Source organism: Muscardinus avellanarius, assembly GCF_963383645.1.
Source record: "Muscardinus avellanarius genome assembly, chromosome: 8".
Lineage (NCBI taxonomy): Eukaryota > Metazoa > Chordata > Mammalia > Rodentia > Gliridae > Muscardinus > Muscardinus avellanarius.
The window spans coordinates 58,900,308-58,921,934 of record NC_137794.1 but is presented as its reverse complement, the minus strand read 5'-3'; the positions used below and the strand labels follow the sequence as shown (position 1 = coordinate 58,921,934).

Sequence of the window (21,627 nt, the reverse complement as noted above, 5' to 3'; positions counted from 1 at the left end):
TTTTCTCTTCTGCATGTACATTCTTAAAAAATTAATTATTTTATATTTATTTCAATAGGAACAACGTTTCAACCTAATAGTAATTCATACGTAAATCCTGATCACTTGAACTATTTCCGGTTTGCTGGACAGATCTTGGGATTAGCTTTGAACCATAGGCAGCTTGTCAATATTTATTTCACACGATCTTTCTACAAGCACATTCTTGGTATGGTTCTATTATTATTTCTGTAGACATTAATTTACACTGCCTTTCTTACAAACCAAGTAGATAAACAGTGGGATTTTGGGTGCTTTTAATTTTGATTGAGAACCATCTGTATATAAGGCAGTTAGAGGCCAGAGGGAAAGAAAAATGGCTTCTTAGAAAAAATGTCCTGCCGGGTGTGGTGGTGCACGCTTGTAATCCCCACGCTTGGGAGGCAGAGACGGGAGAATCATGCAGATTCGAAGCCAGCCTTGCTGGCTTAAGGGATGCTGTTTCCAAATAAAATATAAAATAGGTCTGTTAGTGTATCCCGGAGAAGGGTTCCATCCCCAGTACCAAAAAAAAAAAAAAAATTCTGTCTAAAAGTTCTGGGTCTCCTCCCAACATTTTAGTGTATGTTAATGCAAATAATTCATTTTAACATGAGTATAATTAACATAACTGGCACTTCTGAAGTTTATAACAGTTTTAAGAATAGCTGTTTTAAGGAAAAATTACATTGTAAAGATGTGGAAGAAACACAGGCTTAATTTAACACACTTCCAAATTTAGGAATTAGAATCTGTTTAAAACATGATGTGAATTACATTATATTCTGTAGTTTTTCAGAGTATCCATAGAGGGCAGTATTTTACCATTAAACAGATAAGGAAAGGCCAGAAGCATTTAGACTGTAACTGCTGTTTTTGCATTTTTTAGGTATTCCTGTAAATTACCAAGATGTGGCGTCTATTGATCCAGAATATGCTAAAAATTTGCAATGGATTTTAGATAATGATATTAGTGATCTGGGTTTAGAACTCACTTTTTCTGTTGAGACTGATGTGTTTGGAGCAATGGAAGAGGTGCCTTTGAAACCTGGAGGTGGAAGTATTCTTGTGACACAAAATAACAAAGTGAGTACTTGATTTTTACCTTAGTCATTGTAATTTGGGCCTGACAGTTTGCCAGTTACTCTAAATTATTCTGGCACTTGCTCCGAAAACTTATGTTGTTATAGTTTTGTAACCAATAAAAACACTTAAATTAACAATATATTAAATGTAAAAGTTTAGAAAGGATCATTTCAGTTTTGTTTCTTTTTTTGCGGTACGGTACTGGGGATGGAACCCAGGGCGATTCTACCTTCGAGTGACACCCTCCCTCACTCCTATTTTTTATTCTTTATTTTGAAACAGGGCCTCACTGAGTTGTAAAGGGCCTCACTAAGTAGCTGAGGCTGTCCGCAAACTGTGATCTCCTTTATCAGCCTCCCAAATGCTGGATTACAAGCGTGCACCACCACGCCCAGCTTAGTTTTGTGCTATTTCTAAAGCAGTTCCTAAGCAGTCTAAAATACTCTTCATTTGATTATATAAATTGGGTATTATAAAATGCATTTTGAAAAATGCATTTGATTAGGAATACAAGCTTAGTAAGATGATATTTGCAGTAACTACTATTTCTTGTTTAGCAGCATGGTATTAGAGCCCTAATAGAGCTGAGCATGGTGGTGCACGCTTGTAATCCCAGCGCTTCGGAGGCTGAGAGAGGAGAATCACACAGGTTCAAAGCCAGCCTCAGCCACTTAGTGAGGTTCTCAGCAAGTTAGTGAGATCCTGTTTACAAATAAAGTATAAAATACATTTGGGAGTATAGCCCAGAGGTAGAAAAGCCATTGGGTTCCAACTCCAGTACTAAAAAAAAGGTCTAATAGAGAAAATAACGAATTTTAATGTTTAAACTCTACATGCTTTTGGTTTTTAGTATATCTATCAGACCTCTTGTTTTTTTAACTTTCTTACTTGATTCTTTTTTTTTTTTTTTTAATTTTATTTTATTGGTGCACTGTATTCATACATCATAGTGGGATACAAACTTTTGTAGACATACATGCACACATCGCCCAGTCAGCCCCCACCCGATCCCCACCCCATTCTCTCCCCATCCCTCCTTCCCATGCTTGGCTTAGTGGTTGACATCTAGTATTATAGCAATTTATCCAAAATTAAAAATGATAATCTCACATAACAGTTTCATCTGTCTGATACCAAGTGTTTGATGATTTAAAGATAGCATTTCAATATTTCTTTTTGCTTTCTTTCTTACTAGAGCATATTTTTTTCTGTTTTTTTAGGTGAAACTATCATATATTTATATATTTATTTTTCAGAAAAAAATCTATCCTAATATGGAATATGAATTCTAGATACCCAAAACGATCTTGAAAAAGAACAAAGCTAGCAGATATATATTTTCTGATTTCAAACCATATAAAGCTACAATAATTGAAACAGTGTAGTACTGTTCTAAAGGCAGATATATAGACCACTGGAGTTAAATACAAGCCTAGAGCTAAATTCTTCCCTATATTGTCAAGTTATTTTTGACAAGGTTTCCACGAACATTTGGTGGTGGAAATAATAATCTTTTAACTAAATATTGTTGAAAAATAATAATTACATGGAAAAGAATAAAATTGGACCTTTACCTAATCCCATATACAAGTATTAACTCAAAATAGATAAAAGACCTAAATATAAATCTTAAGACTATAAACTTTTAGGAGAAAATCTGGGTCATAAAACCTCACAACATTGAAATTGGCAGTGATTTCTTGGATATGATTTCAATGGCACAGGCAACAGAAGAATATACAAACTCCCTAAAAAATAAAAGAAAATATTGTATATCCAAAGACAATGTAAACAGAGTTAAAAGTTACTAATAGAATTGGATAAAATATTTCCAAATGCTATATCTGAAGGTATATTAATATTCCAACTAGAAATCCTAAAAATTAACAACAATAAAGGCAAACAATACAACTTAGAGATAGGTAAAAGACTAACATAAATAATGAATCTCCACAGATAACCAATCTTAGTTGTCTGTTGGATGGAAACTCTTGTTTCTCTGGTTCTGGTGAGTGTTACCTATTTCTTCTTTGTAGTTAATCTCTTTGAGTATTTTCTCTAGTGCTGGTTTTGAAGACATAAATTCCTTCAGTTTCTGTTTGTCATGGAAGCTTCTTATTTCTCCATCTAATTTGATAGAAAGTTTTGCTGGATAGGAAATTTTTGGCTGGAAGTTGTTTTCTTTCAGAGTTTGGAATATGTTACTCCAAGCCCTTCTGGCTCTCATGACTTGGTTTGGGAAGTCTGGAGTGATTCTAATTGGTTTGCCTCTGAATGTCACTTGGCCCTTTGTTTTTGTTGCCTTTAAGATTCTCTGCTTGGCTTCCACATTGGTCATTTTGACAATTATATGGCGTGGGGATCCTCTTCTCCGATCCTGTCTAAAGGGAGTTCTATAAGTTTCCTGGATCTGTGTATCAACCTCTTGCTCTATATTTGGAAAATTTTCTGCTATTACTTCCTTGAAGAGATTGTTGATCCCTTTGGTATCACTTTCTTTTCCCTCCTCTATTCCAATTATTCTTAGGTTAGCTCTCTTAAGATGGGCCCATATTTCTTCAATGTCAGATTCCTGCTGTTGGATATTTTTTTCTAGATTAGAAACTATGCATTCATTTTTGGATTGCTCATCTTCTAAGAGCGAGATTCTGTTCTCCATGTGGTCTAATCGGTTGCTTGTGCTTTGAATTGAGGCCTTTACTTCATTAATTGCATCCTTTATCTCTTTTTGGCTCTCTCTGAGTTCTTTTCGAAGCACCTCTATTATTTCTACAGTTATTTTCCTGATTTGATCTTCTAGAAATCTCTGATTTTCTGTTTTATCAGGTTCTGATGTTGTGGGGTTGTGCACATTCATTACTCCAGTGTTATTCCTCTTTCCCATGATTTCGGAGGTTTGTGCCTTCTCTGGGTTCTTCCCTTGGGTCACTATGGCTTCACTTAAGGTGCTCTGGATCTCGAGTCTGTATTATCTCAGACCCCACTACTCCTTTACTGGGTTGTATCACAGAGTCTCCGACCCAGGGAGTCGATAGAGGCTGCTTTAAACTATGGGGGGTGCCAGGTTGCACGTTCTCCTATGGTGTGATATCTCTGCCACCACCACTCCCTCACTGGGTCAAGTCCCAGGAGGCCCAATACTGCGATTTCTCCTCTGTGGCCCGCAATTTGACTCACTGTTCTTGAGTACGCAGATGTAGCTGTACTGGACTCGGTGAATTCACTGCTGCTGCCGCCGCCGGTGGCAATATGGCGCCTCTGCCACGCCCTCGGCCATGAGGCTGGCGTATTTTTTCTTCTCTGGTTTTGATTTCCACTCTGAATCCCTGCAGCGTGTGCTGAGCTCAGCCACTGGGAGCTTTAAATGCTGTCTGCGCCGAAAGATCCCGCCTGGCTGTTCCGCAGTGGCTCACCTGGCTTGCTGTAGCCGTCTGTTGAGTTCGCCGCTGCCGCCGGCAGTATGGCGCTGCTGCCGCGTCCTCGGGCTTGTGTGTCTCCTCTGTGGCCCTGAGCTCTGTTCTCAGTCCGCTTTCTCTCTGGAGCCTGGTGGTTTTTTTTGTTTTTCTGGTGATGGTGTTTTCTGGCTATGAAAGGCGCTCTTTTTGTGGTAATGGAGATTGGTTGTTAGCGGGACTCTTAAGCCCCGCTTTTCTTGGTCGCCATCTTCCCGGAAGTCCGATTCTTTTTATTTATTATATCTCCTTTGTATATATTATAAAATTTTGGCATTTAAAAAATTTTACTATTGAAAATCATAATGTGACTTTAATATATAATACCTATGTTTTATATTTTGGTTTACTATGAAGGACACTTAGAGTTAGAAAACTTGATGTTCAATTTCAGTTCTGTTGCTTATGATTAAACAAGACTAAAACCTTTTTTCTTTCATTAGTCATATTATAAATTCTATGACTGCTACAGGATTAACCAACTGTAAAATCCGTGCTGTGGAGCCGTGGGCAAGGGATGGGGCAGGATCTCAGGGAATGAAGGCAACATGAAAGCTTAGAATTATAGAGAAGTATGAAGTGGTCATGTAGGACTAAGGGAGGGAGGAGGAAATATTCTGAGCTTACAGGAAGGGACAGAGATGACACAGAGCACATCATATTTGAGGATCCACAAGTGGATCAGAGTGGAGCTTGCCTTAGATTGCATAGTGAGTGAGTGGGAAAAGATGGGATGGAGGGAGGTGGTCAAGGGCCGAATTCTGGAAGATTCTGCACCCACAGTGAGGAATTTGGAAGTTATTCTGAAGGCTGAAGGAATGATTGTGGAGCAATATTTGAGTTAGGGCAACTCACAGGAGGCTGTGACACTGGTGTAGAGGAGCATGCACCAGGAATTTTGCACGGCAATAGCATTAAGGATGGAGAATGGGGCTTAGCTTTTAAGCTTTTGAGGATGTAGAACTTATAGAATTTGGTAATTAATTATTTGGGAAGATGAGAAAGAGGAAGGACTAAAGGGTGACCACCACTTGTGCATATGGTCCCCAGATGGCTGGTAGTGTTGCTCTGGTTCTACCATTTACCTCATTACCTCTTAGTTCTGTTCTGTAGTGACAAAATATGTTTCACACATTTCGTCTATGTGCTTTGTTATTTTCTCATTTATTATAAGAGCATTTTGACTTAGTTATTACTTTTCATTCAGTGTGGAAATAGTCTTAATCTTAAAAACATCTGACATCTACATATTAACATATTATTTAGCATATTCTTTTCCATATTCTTTTACCAGAGATGGAACCCAGAGGCATTCTACTTCTGAGCTACATTCTCAGCCCTATTTTTTATTCTTTATTTTGAAACAGGGTCTCAGCAAGTTGCAAAGGGTCTCACTACGTAGCTGAAGCTGTCCATGAACTGTGATTCTCTTGTCTTAGCCTCCCAAATGCTAGGATCAAGCATGAGCCACCATGCTCAGCTAACATATTTTTTAATACAGTAAATTCTACAGTTTATTTCTGTAAAATCTCATGTTTTTACAGAAGCCCTGAAAAAATTATTATTAGTAAAACTCAAGTAGGAACAGATATGACTTTCTAGGATTTGGTGTCGCCGAATAAAAAGATCTACCTCCATCTTGTTTTAGTTTTTTTTTTATATTTTTGTTTTTAATTATAAATTGAAAACTTCTATTTGTATTAATTTTATGAGATACAAAATGTTTTAACTTACGGATACAATAGATTAAGTCAAGTCAATTAATTTATCTATTACCTCAAATACCAGTTTTTTCGAGTGAGAACATAGGAGTTTTTTTTCATACTTCGAGCAAAGTGAGATTTTAGACTTGAATATTTATTGTTTATTTGTGCAGCTAGCCCTTCATACCAGTGTTTTGTGGATTGGTTATCATATATGCACTTATACTGTTTTCTTAAAACATACACAATACTTGGTATATTTATGCAGATCACTTTGGAGCCTTCATAGGTAATGGGAATTTTGTGGAAAATAATTAATATTAGAATAGAAGAAAAAGTGTGAGGAAAACACATTAGTATATGTGTAAAAATTAAATGGAAAAATAATTTATGAGGAGATAATAGGAATTGATATAAAGAGAATGTGTACCATTGTGATACGGAATGCAATTAATATAGGTAAAGTTTACTTGAGCAGCTCTCAGGTCTTATTCTTGTTTTTTAGCATCTTGAACAATGAGTATTCAATAGTATTTTAAAATTATAAAACAAAACCTCTTGGGAAAAAGTCATTCTTATTCAGGAGGCATGGCGTCTCATGTAGCAATATATGAATGAATGGGGTGGAAACATTTAATACATCCAGTAAACAGAGCACACATAAACTAAAAGATAATCATGGGCAAGTGTTGAAATCACTGTTCTCACCACTTGCAAGTATGCTATTATTTCCTGAGTTGGACCCTGGAAATTTAGTGTATGTTTTTGTTTGATTGTTTGGGGTATACTTCTGTCTTCTACTCTATAAACTACATGAATGTAACTAGTTAATTTCTTTATGGTGGAGAAGAACCTCTGGGAGGTGGGAAGTGATTTGGAGATGGGAGGAGATGGAAAACAGAGAAGGCCGCTTTCCTTGCATGGGATTGCAGAGGGAGCCACATAGAGTTGGGGAGAGCTGTGAGGAATCCCCCATTACACTGTCGTCTTTAAGAGGTAAAGAGAATTCGTTCCAATAGTTGTATGTAATCCCAAGTGCTAGGATTACAGGCACATACTACCATACCTGGCATAGAAGTAATTTTTAACAATATGTAAATGATAGCATCTGATAGAGTTTATACACACATGCACACACACACACACACACACACACACACACACACACATATGATAATTCATTCTGGTCTTCGCCAAAATACATTTATATTTATTACTGGTTAAATTTTATTTTTTTTTTTTTTTTTTTTTTTTTTTAATTTTATTTTATTGGTGCACTGTATTCATACATCATAGTGGGATACAAACTTTTGTAGACATACATGCACACATCGCCCATTCAGCCCCCACCCGATCCCCACCCCATTCTCTCCCCATCCCTCCCTCCCATGCTTGGCTTAGTGGTTGACATCTAGTATTATAGCAATTTATCCAAAATTAAAAATGATAATCTCACATAACAGTTTCATTTGTCTGATACCAAGCTTTTGATGACTTAAAGATAACATTTCAATATTTCTTTTTGCTTTCTTTCTTACCAGAGAATATTTTTTTCTTTTTTTTAGGTGAAACTATCATATATTTATTTTTCAGAAAAAAATCTATCCTGATATGGAATATGGACTCTAGATACCCAAAACAATCTCGAAGCAAAAACAAAGCTAGAAGATGTATATTTTCTGATTTCAAACCATATAAAGCTACAATAATTGAAACAGTGTAGTACTGTTCTAAAGGCAGATATATAGACCATTGGAGTTAAATACAAGCCTAGAGCTAAATTCTTCCCTATATTGTCAAGTTATTTTTGACAAGGTTTCCACGAAGATTTGGTGGTGGAAATAATAATCTTTTAACTAAATATTGTTGAAAAATAATAATTACATGGAAAAGAATAAAATTGGACCCTTACCTAATCCCACATACAAGTATTAACTCAAACTAGATAAAAGACCTAAATATAAATCTTAAGACTATAAACTTTTAGGAGAAAATCTGGGTCATAAAACCTCACAACATTGAAATTGGCAGTGATTTCTTGGATATGATTTCAATGGCACAGACAACAGAAGAATATACAAACTCCCTAAAAAAAAAAAAAAAGAAAATATTGTATATCCAAAGACAATGTAAACAGAGTTAAAAGTTACTAATAGAATTGGATAAAATATTTCCAAATGCTATATCTGAAGGTATATTAATATTCCAACTAGAAATCCTAAAAATTAACAACAATAAAGGCAAACAATACAATTTAGAGATAGGTAAAAGACTAACATAAATAATGAATCTCCACAGATAACCAATCTTAGTTGTCTGTTGGATGGAAACTCTTGTTTCTCTGGTTCTGGTGAGTGTTACCTATTTCTTCTTTGTAGTTAATCTCTTTGAGTATTTTCTCTAGCGCTGGTTTTGAAGACATAAATTCCTTCAGTTTCTGTTTGTCATGGAAGCTTCTTATTTCTCCATCTAATTTGATAGAAAGTTTTGCTGGATAGGAAATTTTTGGCTGGAAGTTGTTTTCTTTCAGAGTTTGGAATATGTTACTCCAAGCCCTTCTGGCTCTCATGACTTGGTTTGGGAAGTCTGGAGTGATTCTAATTGGTTTGCCTCTGAATGTCACTTGGCCCTTTGTTTTTGTTGCCTTTAAGATTCTCTGCTTGGCTTCCACATTGGTCATTTTGACAATTATATGGCGTGGGGATCCTCTTCTCCGATCCTGTCTAAAGGGAGTTCTATAAGTTTCCTGGATCTGTGTATCAACCTCTTGCTCTATATTTGGAAAATTTTCTGCTATTACTTCCTTGAAGAGATTGTTGATCCCTTTGGTATCACTTTCTTTTCCCTCCTCTATTCCAATTATTCTTAGGTTAGCTCTCTTAAGATGGGCCCATATTTCTTCAATGTCAGATTCCTGCTGTTGGATATCTTTTTCTAGATTAGAAACTATGCATTCATTTTTGGATTGCTCATCTTCTAAGAGCGAGATTCTGTTCTCCATGTGGTCTAATCGGTTGTTTGTGCTTTGAATTGAGGCCTTTACTTCATTAATTGCATCCTTTATCTCTTTTTGGCTCTCTCTGAGTTCTTTTCGAAGCACCTCTATTATTTCTACAGTTATTTTCCTGATTTGATCTTCTAGAAATCTCTGATTTTCTGTTTTATCAGGTTCTGATGTTGTGGGGTTGTGCACATTCATTACTTCAGTGTTATTCCTCTTTCCCATGATTTCGGAGGTTTGTGCCTTCTCTGGGTTCTTCCCTTGGGTCACTATGGCTTCACTTAAGGTGCTCTGGATCTCGAGTCTGTATTATCTCAGACCCTACTACTCCTTTACTGGGTTGTATCACAGAGTCTCCGACCCAGGGAGTCGATAGAGGCTGCTTTAAACTATGGGGGGTGCCAGGTTGCACGTTCTCCTATGGTGTGATATCTCTGCCACCACCACTCCCTCACTGGGTCAAGTCCCAGGAGGCACAATACTGGGATTTCTCCTCTGTGGCCCGCAATTTGACTCACTGTTCTTGAGTACGTAGATGTAGCTGTACTGGACTCGGTGAATTCACTGCTGCTGCCGCCACCGGTGGCAATATGGCGCCTCTGCCACGCCCTCGGCCATGAGGCTGGCGTATTTTTTCTTCTCTGGTTTTGATTTCCACTCTGAATCCCTGCAGCGTGTGCTGAGCTCAGCCACTGGGAGCTTTAAATGCTGTCTGCGCCAAAAGATCCCGCCTGGCTGTCCCGCATCGGCTCACCTCGGCTTGCTGTAGCCGTCCGCTTAGTTCGCCGCTGCCGCCGGCAGTATGGCGCTGCTGCCGCGTCCTCGGGCGCGTGTGTCTCCTCTGTGGCCCTGAGCTCTGTTCTCAGTCCGCTTTCTCTCTGGAGCCTGGTGGTTTTTTTGTTTTTCTGGTGATGGTGTTTTCTGGCTATGAAAGGCGCTCTTTTTGTGGTAATGGAGATTGGTTGTTAGCGGGACTCTTAAGCCCCGCTTTTCTCGGTCGCCATCTTCCCGGAAGTCTCCTGGTTAAATTTTAAATGACACTATTTTCTAATGAAGATATGTAATTTAAAACGAAACGTATGAAAATAGCTTACCTTATCTCAGAATTGAATTAATTATGCTGAAATGATTCATTTTGTTAAGTTCAAAGTTTATGTTAAGTAAATTTCATTAATGTATGCATTCATTTGTGTCACGCTTGTTGAAAACTTAGAGAGGGGCAGCCACACCTTAGGAGCTGGGGTTATATACTGGTAACACAAAGCCCCTGCCTGCAGAGAGATTACATTCTATTGAGAACCCCAGTCAAAGTCCTAGAAGTGTAAAGACATGCAGGCCTGAATGAGTGTGTGTTTGGTGAAGAGCCAGAAGGCCAGTGGAAAGAGTCGAGGAGCAGGAAAGTTAAGTGATCTGAGTTATGCATTAGTATTCTTAAAAACCACCCTGACTGTGGGAGAGAGAAGCAGTAGAGAGGCACAGATGGAAACAGATGTCTCAGTAGTAATCCCGTTGAGAGTTGGTGATGCCTTGGACCAGCATGCTGGACGTGGAGGCAGGAAGACAGGATCAGATTGAGACTGTTTCTTAGAGGCAGATCTCACTGCCATAGGGTGTAAGAGAGGTCAAGGGCAACTGATTGCTGGGGTTTGGACCTAAACAACTTAGAGAATGGTACTTTACTCGTTTGCTGAGAGGTATGAATATTGGTGCCAAATCAATTCTAAAACTTTACCTCTTAAATGAGAAATGATTGCATTGATTTATTGTATAATAATATATCAAATGATTGCATCAGTTGTGTCAAGTATGTGAAATTCAAAAAGAAATCACAACCTATTTTTTTGTAGGCGGAGTATGTCCAGCTTGTTACTGAACTTCGAATGACAAGAGCCATTCAGCCTCAGATCAATGCTTTTTTACAGGGATTTCATATGTTCATTCCACCTTCACTCATACAGCTTTTTGATGAATATGAATTGGTAAGGAAAAGCATGTTCTTTGATTACACAAGAGTGCAAAACTCTTTATACAATTCACAAATAATGTTGAGTACTGTAATGAATGGAATAAGGTACCATGAGGCATTTTGTTAGTATTCATGTTTAGAGATTCGTTATGAGATCTGTGTTTGTACTTATTTGAAACCTAATATATCAGATGCATTTTAATTGAATTACATGTACAGAAAAAGACATGTACCACAGAGATAAAGCATGGTGAGTTTAAACAATCTGAACACACTTGTGAAGTCAGTATCCAGATTAAACACCTCAGATGTTCCCATACCCCTTCCAGTCACTGCCCTCTCTGAGTTGTATTCACTGTCTTCACTTCTGAAATCATACAAGTTTTACCTATTTAAAAATGTACGTCAGTGGGAAGAGCTCAGCTTTTTGTTTGTGAAAATCATACATATTGTCGTATGTAGTAGTAGTAGTAGTAGTAGTAGTAGTAGTAGTAGTTCTTTTTCATTGCTGTGTAGTATTTCATTATCTCAGTTTCCTTTTGTCTTTTCTATCCTTTTTGTTTGTGTGTGTGGTACTAGGGATTGAAACCTGGGACATTCTACCTGCAAGCTACACCACCAGCCCTATTTTATTTCTTTTATTTTGAAGCAGGGTCTCACTAGGTTGCAGAGGGCCTCACTAAAGTAGCTGAGGCATTGGCTGAGAACCTGTAATCCTCCTGTCTCAGCCTCCCAAGTACTGGGGTTACAAGCATGCACCACCACACTTCCATGTCCTTTTTATTTTATTTTATTTTATTTTATTTTATTTTATTTTTTTGCAGTACTGGGGATGGAACCCAAGGGCATTCTACCTCCAAGCTACGCTCCCAGATCCATTTCTTATTCTTTATTTTGAAATAGGGTCTCACTGCGATTCAAAGGCCCTCACTAAATAGCTGAGGCTGTCCACAAAGCACAATCCTCCTGTCTCAGCCTCCCAAATGCTGGGATTATAAGCATGCGCCACCACGCCCAGCTCCTTTCTACTCTACTCTTGATGAACACTTAGTGGGTTCTTATTAGTTCCAGGTTATCGGAAAGAATGCTACTATAAACATTTTAATGTTTGTCTTGAGAACATACACACACACACACACACACACACACACACACATTTTGTAGTAGATATGTGCATCTTGCAGTGAATTACTGGGATATAGGGTGTGTATGACTTCCACTTTCGTAGATGTCAGCAAATAGTTTCCAGAGTTAGGTGTCAATTTTAGACTCTCCTCAATGCACGTGAGGCGTGTGGGTATTCTATATTCTCAGCTAGTATTTGGTATTTTCTTTTTCATTTTTGTCATTATTACTTAGGACTTACAGTGTTTTTGTTATATGTACTTTTTATTGTGAAATTCCCATGTACATATTTGTTGGTCAATTTAATAACTTTCTTCCCAGTTGTTAAGTAGAATAATAAGGATTTTCCTTCTCCTTCATAGGAAATCATAACAAATGATATAATATTCACAAAACCCTTCAATTTTCTTGAGAATATAGTCTGTTGTTTTATTCATAATTATTAACAAAGCATATTTAAAATTATTGAAAGCTTATCTTCAGCCTAGAAGGGAAAAGGATTAAACTTATGAATAGTAAAAAACACATAAAATTCATCCTCAATCCATTTTGGCAGATATGTATCAGGGTCCTCCCAGTGAGCAGAATTCCCCAACTGGTTCAAATTAGGAAACTTTTAACAAAGGGCCTATCACAGGGATGTTTATAAAGAATAAGTTCTCTGGAGGCATTTAGAGATTAGAAAAGGTAGGAAGCCTTTATCATGAAGAACTGAAGACAGAGATGGGAGAACTAGTATGAAAAGCCTTGTCAGAGCCAGAGTTGCCAAGGAGAGGACCCCAGTGGTAGCTGTAGTTTTGGGGACAGACTCCTGCTGAGTTGTTCTGAAGCAGGGAGGGAGCAGGGAGAGAGTGCCCTCCAGATCTCCCTGTGGCATGTCAGTCTGAAGCTAGCAAATGAGGAAACCAGTCTATAGTGCACCCAAAGGGGAAGAATGTATTTGGGGGTGGTCAGTGGAGACCGACTAGAACATCTGCATCCAGTAAGAGTACTTTATAATACTGTGGCAAAGAAGAATAAAACACACCCTATGAGTAGTTCTAAAATGTTTGGTCTTGGATCCCTTGCAGCAGAATAGTTTTTGCTTATATGAGTTATATTAATGGATATGTATTATATTTGAAATTAAGCCAAATGTATTTCTAACCATGCATTATAGATGGTTGAATTTCTAGGCATTCATTACGTAGGCATATGTTAAATAGTAGTTGCTGTAGTTGTGTCCCAGCTATGACAAACTATGCTGCTCTGGATTGCTGTGTAAGTGTGTAGAGGCAGCCACCGCCTTATCTCCCTGTGCAAATGTCCCCGGCTGTGAAACATGGTTGTTAGAGATGTAGACAAGCTCTTTACATGTTCTCTTATTCCTTGGAAAACATAATGGCAAATACTTTATCATTCTTAGCTTCACTTTTAGTTATATCATTGAGATTTTGTGTATATTTGTTTGATCTTCCTGAAAAAAAAAAAAACAGGAGATATTAGGAGGGCTGGAGTTGTAGCTCAGTGGTAGGACAAGTATTTGCCTAGAACGCATAAATCACTACGTTTCCTCCCATGTACACACACACACACCCAAGTCCTTATGAAATATTACATCTTTATATTACTTTGAGGAAAGTAGACTTTAAAGATAAGAATTATCGGGCGTGGTGGCGCACGCTTGTAATCCCTGTGCTTGGGAGGCGGATACAGGAGGATCATGCAGGTTTGAAGCCAGCCACTTTGGCTTAAGAGCCTCTTTCCAAATAAAATATAAAAAACTAGGTGTCTGGGAGTGTAGCCCGGAGGTAGAAGGGTTTCCAGGAACCCAGTACCACCAAAAAAAGAAAAAAGAGGATAGAGTTTCTAAGAGACTAAATCCTTAAAAACAAAGCAAAACTATTACCTCCCTTTCCCCAAGGATAAAGAATTCTTGCTGAATTTTCTCTTTTGTTTAATCCAGTATTTATTCTGGTCCTTATTGTCACATTTATGTTGAAAATACATCTCCTGATAGAATTTAACATAGTTGTAAAGAAAATCATAAAGTTAGCCAAAGGTAATGTTTATATTATTATTGCACATAAAACTGTTGTTGCCTATGTTTATGTATGAACATATAGGCTACTATTTCTTTTTACATTTTTAATTAAATTGTACCAATGTGGAGACATTTCTATATCCCACAATATTTGAATCTACTGTATCAAGGATTCTCGTCCATGGAGTACTTGTTATTGATGACATGCAGAAACTGTCACAAAAATAAATTAGTTTTATATGGGATTAGTTTGTAATTAAGGCAAATTTACTATTTAAATGTAATAAGTTTCTTTTCCAAAGAAGATTAATGAAATATTTTTCTCCTTCCCCAAAGGAGCTGCTGCTTTCTGGCATGCCAGAAATTGATGTGAGTGATTGGATAAAAAACACAGAATACACAAGTGGCTATGAAAGAGAAGATCCTGTTATTCAGGTAAGGTCTCTCTAGAGCTTAGAATGAAGTTAAATTTGCCATTTAATTTTGTAAACTTTTTAGCATTATCGGATGAAAACCTACATTAATTAACAAAGTAAAGTTTTCCTCTAAATTTTTCTTGTGGGAATATTTCATATGGAAGCTTTGTATGAAATCATCTTTGATAAATGAGTTTCATCGAATAAAATGTTTTATGAATTTTGCATATTTCTCTGTTATTAATAAGTATACATTTACTCTGAAATTTGAATTAAGGTTTTTTTTTTTTGTTAGTGGTTCTGGGAAGTTGTGGAAGACATTACTCAAGAAGAGAGAGTTCTGCTACTGCAGTTTGTTACTGGCAGGTAAGAAGTGAAGTGTTTTTTATGATAACACAGAAAGATTTAATTTTTAATGGCTTAGAAAACAACCACAGAAATACTGATATCAGCGGGGAATGATAAGATTTAGTGTTATTTTTTTTATCAATACAAGGTGTCAAATTTCTTATCAGGTGTATAGTTTCTTTGTAGTAGTGTAAATGCTTTTTAATTTTTTGCCCATTATTTTGGTACTGGGGATTGAACTCATGGCCTCTTGAGTGGCTTCCTCTGAGCCTTTTAAAAAATATTTGAGACAGGGTTTTGCTAAGTTGCCTCGGCTAGCTTTGGCCTTGCCATCCTCCTGCCTTCCTTCCCAGTAGCTAGAATTACAGGCCTGCACTACCATGCCTGGCTAAAAATTTGGTTTTAAGTGTTCTCTATATTTTAGTACATTCTGAAAAAACATGTTTACCAGTTTTTCATTTGTCTTTTAACTTGTATAGAATATATGCAAATAGTGTGTCATTTTAAATGAAAGACATGAGCAGCCACAGGTTTTGCTATGGGGAAGTATCCTGGATATTGAGGGATGACAGAATGTCCTTTTTATTTGTTATAATATTACACTATAATCACGTGTCATAGTGCACAGCCAAAGATAATTTCATTTTTATTGTACATGCATATAGCCTAATGAATCACAACCTTAGCATAAAGTCAAGTGATTATATTAGTATGGGGCCCATCTACTTCCCTCTCTTTCTTTCGTATCCAGTTCTTCCAACACATTTTTGCTCTTTTCTCATCAGATGTTTTTGACATTTTTGTTAAAATTGACTTGAGTGTGTATATGAGGCGTTATTTGGGGGCTCTGTGCCCATTCATTGGTTTTCTATGTCTTTTGTTATGCCTGCACTACACTGTGTTGATTTCTAAACTTGTGTAATACATTTGAAACTAGGATATATGAACTTCTAACCTTTGTCCTTTTTCAAGATTGTTTTGGCTATTTGAAGTTCAACTTTTCTTTTTTCAGTACTTGGGATGGAACCTAGGGGCATTGTACCTCCGGGCTACACCTCCAGCCCTATTTTTTACTCTTTATTTTGAAACACCAGCTCACTAAGTTGCTGAGGCTGACTGCAATCCCAGATCCTCCTGTCTCAGCCTCCCAAGTACTGATATTACAAGTGTGTACCACCACGCCTGGCTTGAAGTTCAGTTTTCTTAAGCAGACTGAATTATGTTTTGTATTAATTGTATGTTAGAAAGCACTTTCAATTCTAGTCATACTTCTTTCTTTAAGTATACATTTAGTACTTATGTGATAAATATTTCTTTTTCTTTGTTATCATTCTAATTTATCCAAAAACAAATATAGCATTTTACTTAGTATTATCATTATTATTATTGTTTCATTTACTTAATTTGTAGTGCTAGGGGATGAAACCCAGGACTTTGCTCCTGCTACGCAAGTACTCTGCCACTGAGCTACCTCCTGAGCCTATGGTATCTCATTTAAAAAGCAACAAAAGATTTTCCCAGAATCATTTTAATCCTGATACATACACAGATGAATTTGAAATACTAATTTCAAATATATAGTACTTGAAAAGTTGTAATTATATCCTCTACCACTATGTACCCAAGATAAAAATTTCTAGTGATGTAGTATGCATCAAATTTTGTGAATCCTGTGGTTTTCTTATTCTTAATGAAATTTAAAAAATACTACATTCTGAATGTCTGAAAAGAGAAACGTAAAAAATTTTCTAGCTTTTCCACTGTTAGAGAAACAGAACAAAAATAGCTTTGGGCCATATGTTTTTTTCACCAAGAGGGAAACCATTTGGATTGCAACATGTAAGAGCCTTTTTTGCTTGAAGCAATCAAACAAACATTCATTTATTTAGCAAATAATTAATGGCTACTACATGCAAGACATTTTACTAACCCCAAGGATACAGATATAAATATGTCATATAGAGATTTGTGCTGTGGCTATTTTAACGTATAGCACAGCTAATGGACCTGTGGAAGGGTATCTTCATGAAAGTTTGAGTAACTGGCCATAAGGCAACCTATAGGAATGAGCTGGAGATCTGCAGACTCAAAAATGTATTCTAGTCATTGTTCTAGAGCTGAGTGTATTTTTACCTAACTTAGAACTGTAAATTTATCTGTCAAACAAAGACATTTTCCTTTCATGATTGCAACTTATGATTCAAACCCTTAGTTCCAGGGTTCCGCATGGTGGGTTTGCTAATATCATGGGTGGAAGTGGACTGCAAAACTTTACAATTGCTGCTGTGCCATATACCCCAAATCTTTTACCAACTTCAAGTACATGGTAAGTTTAATGAGTTTGTTTAAATGCTTGTGAATTGTCTCGGTTACTTTTAAGCACTGTATTGCTGTGTTAAAAGGAAAACCTCAACTATGATCTCTATTCAGAATTTTGCAATCATTGTTAGGGAAAATATTTGGGGAAACCCTAACTATGTAAAATTTAATTGAATATTGTCCAAGTTTCACTGAAGTTCCACTCTCATAAGTATAACAGAGTTACACCTTACTTTGAACTAGATTGTTATGTCACTTATTTTAAGCTGAAAGGTAATTATTCTGCTACATTTGCATGCTGAAAGAAACTGCAGTGCAGCAGCTTTTTTCTTCTTTTTAAATACTACTTCAGGGTTTTCCAATTTGAATGCAAATTTGAGAGTGGTTTTATGTTATGAGTAGTGTTTTCCCTGCTAGATAAAACAATCAGAATTTCATAGATTTTCTGTTTAATGGTGTTGTATTTTTCTTTTAAAGCATCAACATGCTCAAGCTACCTGAATACCCAAGTAAAGAAATACTGAAGGACAGACTTCTTGTGGCGCTACATTGTGGCAGCTATGGTTACACAATGGCATAGTAAAGTCTGGAAGACTCATTTGACTACTGATGCACCTTCAGAGTGGCAGAAGTAATTTAGGAAACTGTCAACAGCAGAACAGCCTAAATGCAACCCATAGGCAGGCTGATGTTTAAAATTCATAAAGGATCAGGTTTTCTGTTTCTCTCTTTTTCCTTTTATGTTTTCTCTGTTTGTGATACAATTAGAAAATATAAAATCACAGTTGACTTCATTTTAAAGAATCTTTAAGTAACAGAAACTGTTCTTTTTCCTGTTTCTTTAATCTTATCTAAGATTGTGTTAAGGCAGACTCTTATTCTACTTTCTACTTCTATTATGTAATGGTCATGTTAAAAGGGTACTTTCTCTTTATTTTCTTATATATTAAATTATATGAGGACATCCAGCTGGTATGTTCTATTGCATGTAAAGTGCCATTTATATTTGGAAAACTATTCTCCAGGATGGATTAATTTAGATTGTGTATAAAGCCACAAATATGTATTTTCCCATATTGTATCTATATTGCAGTGATTTTTTTAGCTTTTTAGTATTTTAATAAATAATGTAAAATTTAGACTGATGTGACTAACAGCTGATGAAATGACATTTAATTTATATATTAACGCTTACACTATATTAAATGAATTATTTGCATCTTTCAGTGGTCAGTTTTCATATGTATATATTATCTCTAAAGTTTTTCTGATGCCTTAATTTATAATGAAGGTAAAGTTAAAATAGAATATTGTATCATATTTTTTACATTTATTTGTGAGCTCTGATGATATATTTGAAGAAGTAAACCTGATGTGTAGATTATAATTTAAATATATAATGTTTTATTTTTAATTTTTTTATTACAATGATATGTTCAAGTATTGTGTTCCTAATACAGAGCATTAGGTTTTTGAATTTTTGGATGGACTAATAAGTTTATTAATTTGGAGAGGATATACTGGAGTTGTTACAGTGTGACGAATAGTTATGGCATGTATTTAATAGGTAGGAACACACAGATACAGAAATGCTAGTGGAGGCATTTGTAATGTTAAGGACGTTGCTGCTAGAAATTAACAGTAGATCTAGTAGCATTACTGTTGATGGACTTCTCCTGGCACTACATGTGCTGATTTTCTCATATGATCAGCCAGTGTATTTGTCCAGTGATACCTTGTCAAGAGACATACACATTGAAAGTAACAAAACAGGACTCAAAACAATATAAAAAAGGTTTCTTTATTATATTGTGTTGGGTTCTGTCTTTTTTTTAATATTAAAAGATGTCTCAATAGATTATATGAAAAATTAGGAATTCTTTAAAATTATGATCTCTAAAATTGAGATTCAGGTGCCTTATTTACAATACCTGAAATTAATATTGTTTTATTTATTTTGTGTGTGTGTGTGTGTGGTACTGGGGATGGAACCCAGGGGCATTCTACCTTGGAGCTACACCCCCCAGCCCTATTTTTTTACTTTTTATTTTGAAACAGCATCTCACTGAGTAGCAAAGGGCCTCACTATGTAGCTGAGGCTATCCTCTAACCATGATCCTCCTGTCTCAGCCTCCTGAATGCTGGGATTCCAAGTGTGTGCCACCACACTTGTTTTAATTTTTAAAGAATTAATAATAAAAGAGGTCATTACCTTGCTAAAAAGCAAAAATTATAACAAATTTAGTTTTGCAGATCTTCATTGCCTTTTATTTTGTGGTTCTAGAATCAGGCAGTTCTAAAACCAGATAGGTTCAAAGAACTCCAGGTTGCCATGTAATTGAAAAGCATTTATTAACAGAAAGTGGAAATGGGGTACAGAGACAGCCTTGTTGGTTACATTTGCCTGTTTTTTTTTTTTTGTTTTGTTTTTTGGGTTTTTTTTTGTTTGTTTCTTTCTTTCAGTACTGGGATTGAACCCAGAGGCATTCTACCTCCCAGCTGCACCCCTAGCCTTATATTTATTTTTTATTTTGAAACAGGGTCTCACAGCCTCACTAAGTAGCTGAGGCTGTCCTCAAACCATGACCCTTCTGTTTCAGCCTGGGAATGCTGGGATTACAGCATGCGCCACAACACCTGGATGACATTTGCCTATTTGATCACGGTTTAAACATTTGGTCAAGTGAGACTGACTGAAGCTCATTTGCTGTATTGACCAGGACTTAGTTGATTGGGCATTCCTAGGTTAGACTTTCAGTGAATTTGTGTATTAAGCTTGTAGATTGTTGAATAAGGGTCCAACTGCAGAGGCTTCCTCAGGCCAAATATAACAATTTCTCCCTTTTGTTAGCCTCTCAGTTATGAGAGTTTGACCAAAACTTTGGGCATTTGGCACTACTCTTTATCACCATTGTGAATGGCCTTACTTGGTCTCAATATTGAAATTCACAAGTCACACCATATATTTTTACCAATCTAGTTGAAGTAAAATTCAACACTCAATGAATGACTGTGTACAAATACTTAAGATTTGAGAGGAAGCCGGGCATAGTGGCACATGCTTATAATTTTAGCATTTGGGAGGTTGAGACAGGAGGATCTTGGTTCACGAACAGCCTTAGCTACTTAGTGAGAAACTTTGCAACTCAGTTGAACCCTGCTTCAAAATAAGGAATAAAAAATAGAGCTGAAGGTGTAGTTCAGAGGTAGAATGACCCTGGGTTCCAGCCTCAGTACCACAAACACACAAAAAAAAATAAAAGATTTAAGAGGATTTTAATATTAAATTAAGGTGCACTAGAGGGACTATATGATGACAACCAGAAGAATAATCCCCAAAAACTGAAGTGTTCTCCTTAACAAAAGCCCCTATAAACTGTACCAATCAAAGTTAAACTTAGACACGATAGACAGTTCAATAGTATTTGAATTCAGCTGGTCATAGTCTGGTTCAGAGTGTGATGTTGGTTGAGTACCTGTAATTCATGATAGAATGGTTGGGTTTAAAGATGTCAACACAAGTCATATAGCTTAGAGACTTTCTAGAACATAAAAGTTAGAAAACCTTGGGAAAAACAGGCTTGTCTTCTACCACTTAGAATGCTTGCAGACCAACTTTTAGCTGCTTTAGTAAACACATCACATATTCTATTTATTTGAAAAATTTCCTTAATGTGTTTGATGGTGGTGTTTCATAAAACGGTATAAGCTACCTTTTTTTTTTTTTTTTTGGGTGGTACTGGGGTTCCTGGAAACCCTTCTACCTCCGGGCTACACGCCCAGACCTATTTTATATTTTTATTTGGAAACAGGGTCTTTTAAGCCAGCAAGGCTGGCTTTGAACCAGCGCGATCCTCCTATCTCTGCCTCCCAAGCGTGGGGATTACAAGTATGCGCCACCACGCCCGGCCTATCGGCTACCTTTTTAATTCAGCTTTTTTATAGTAGCAAAGCTGGGGAATGTACAATACCACACATAAACTCTCAAATAAAAAGTAGGTTGAAAGCCGCATGATGTTTTACTAGTTTTTTTTGTTTGTTTGTTTTCTGTTTTGGTGATGGAGATCAAACCCATAGCCTTGTGCATACTAAGTACATGTTTTACCTCTCATTTAACCTCCCTAACCCAAATAAGTATTTTTAAAATGCATATATAATTGTCATTTTTTT

The 21,627-nt window shown here is 36.5% G+C and overlaps 1 protein-coding gene across 5 annotated transcripts in view; it reads left to right on the top strand.

The window, feature by feature from the left end:
• HACE1 (HECT domain and ankyrin repeat containing E3 ubiquitin protein ligase 1) overlaps window positions 1–18,037 on the top strand; it is a gene marked incomplete at both ends in the record, with an annotated part of 91,976 nt that extends 73,939 nt beyond the window's left edge. For all 5 annotated transcript variants that reach the window (XM_080700201.1, XM_080700200.1, XM_080700199.1 and 2 more), the window contains 7 exons: window positions 59–208; window positions 908–1,104; window positions 11,108–11,239; window positions 14,711–14,809; window positions 15,086–15,156; window positions 17,351–17,464; window positions 17,935–18,037. In XM_080700201.1, the coding sequence (XP_080556327.1) occupies window positions 59–208; window positions 908–1,104; window positions 11,108–11,239; window positions 14,711–14,809; window positions 15,086–15,156; window positions 17,351–17,464; window positions 17,935–18,037 (866 nt within the window). The remainder of the gene's footprint in view (window positions 1–58; window positions 209–907; window positions 1,105–11,107; window positions 11,240–14,710; window positions 14,810–15,085; window positions 15,157–17,350; window positions 17,465–17,934) is intronic.
• Window positions 18,038–21,627: the final 3,590 nt, after the last annotated feature.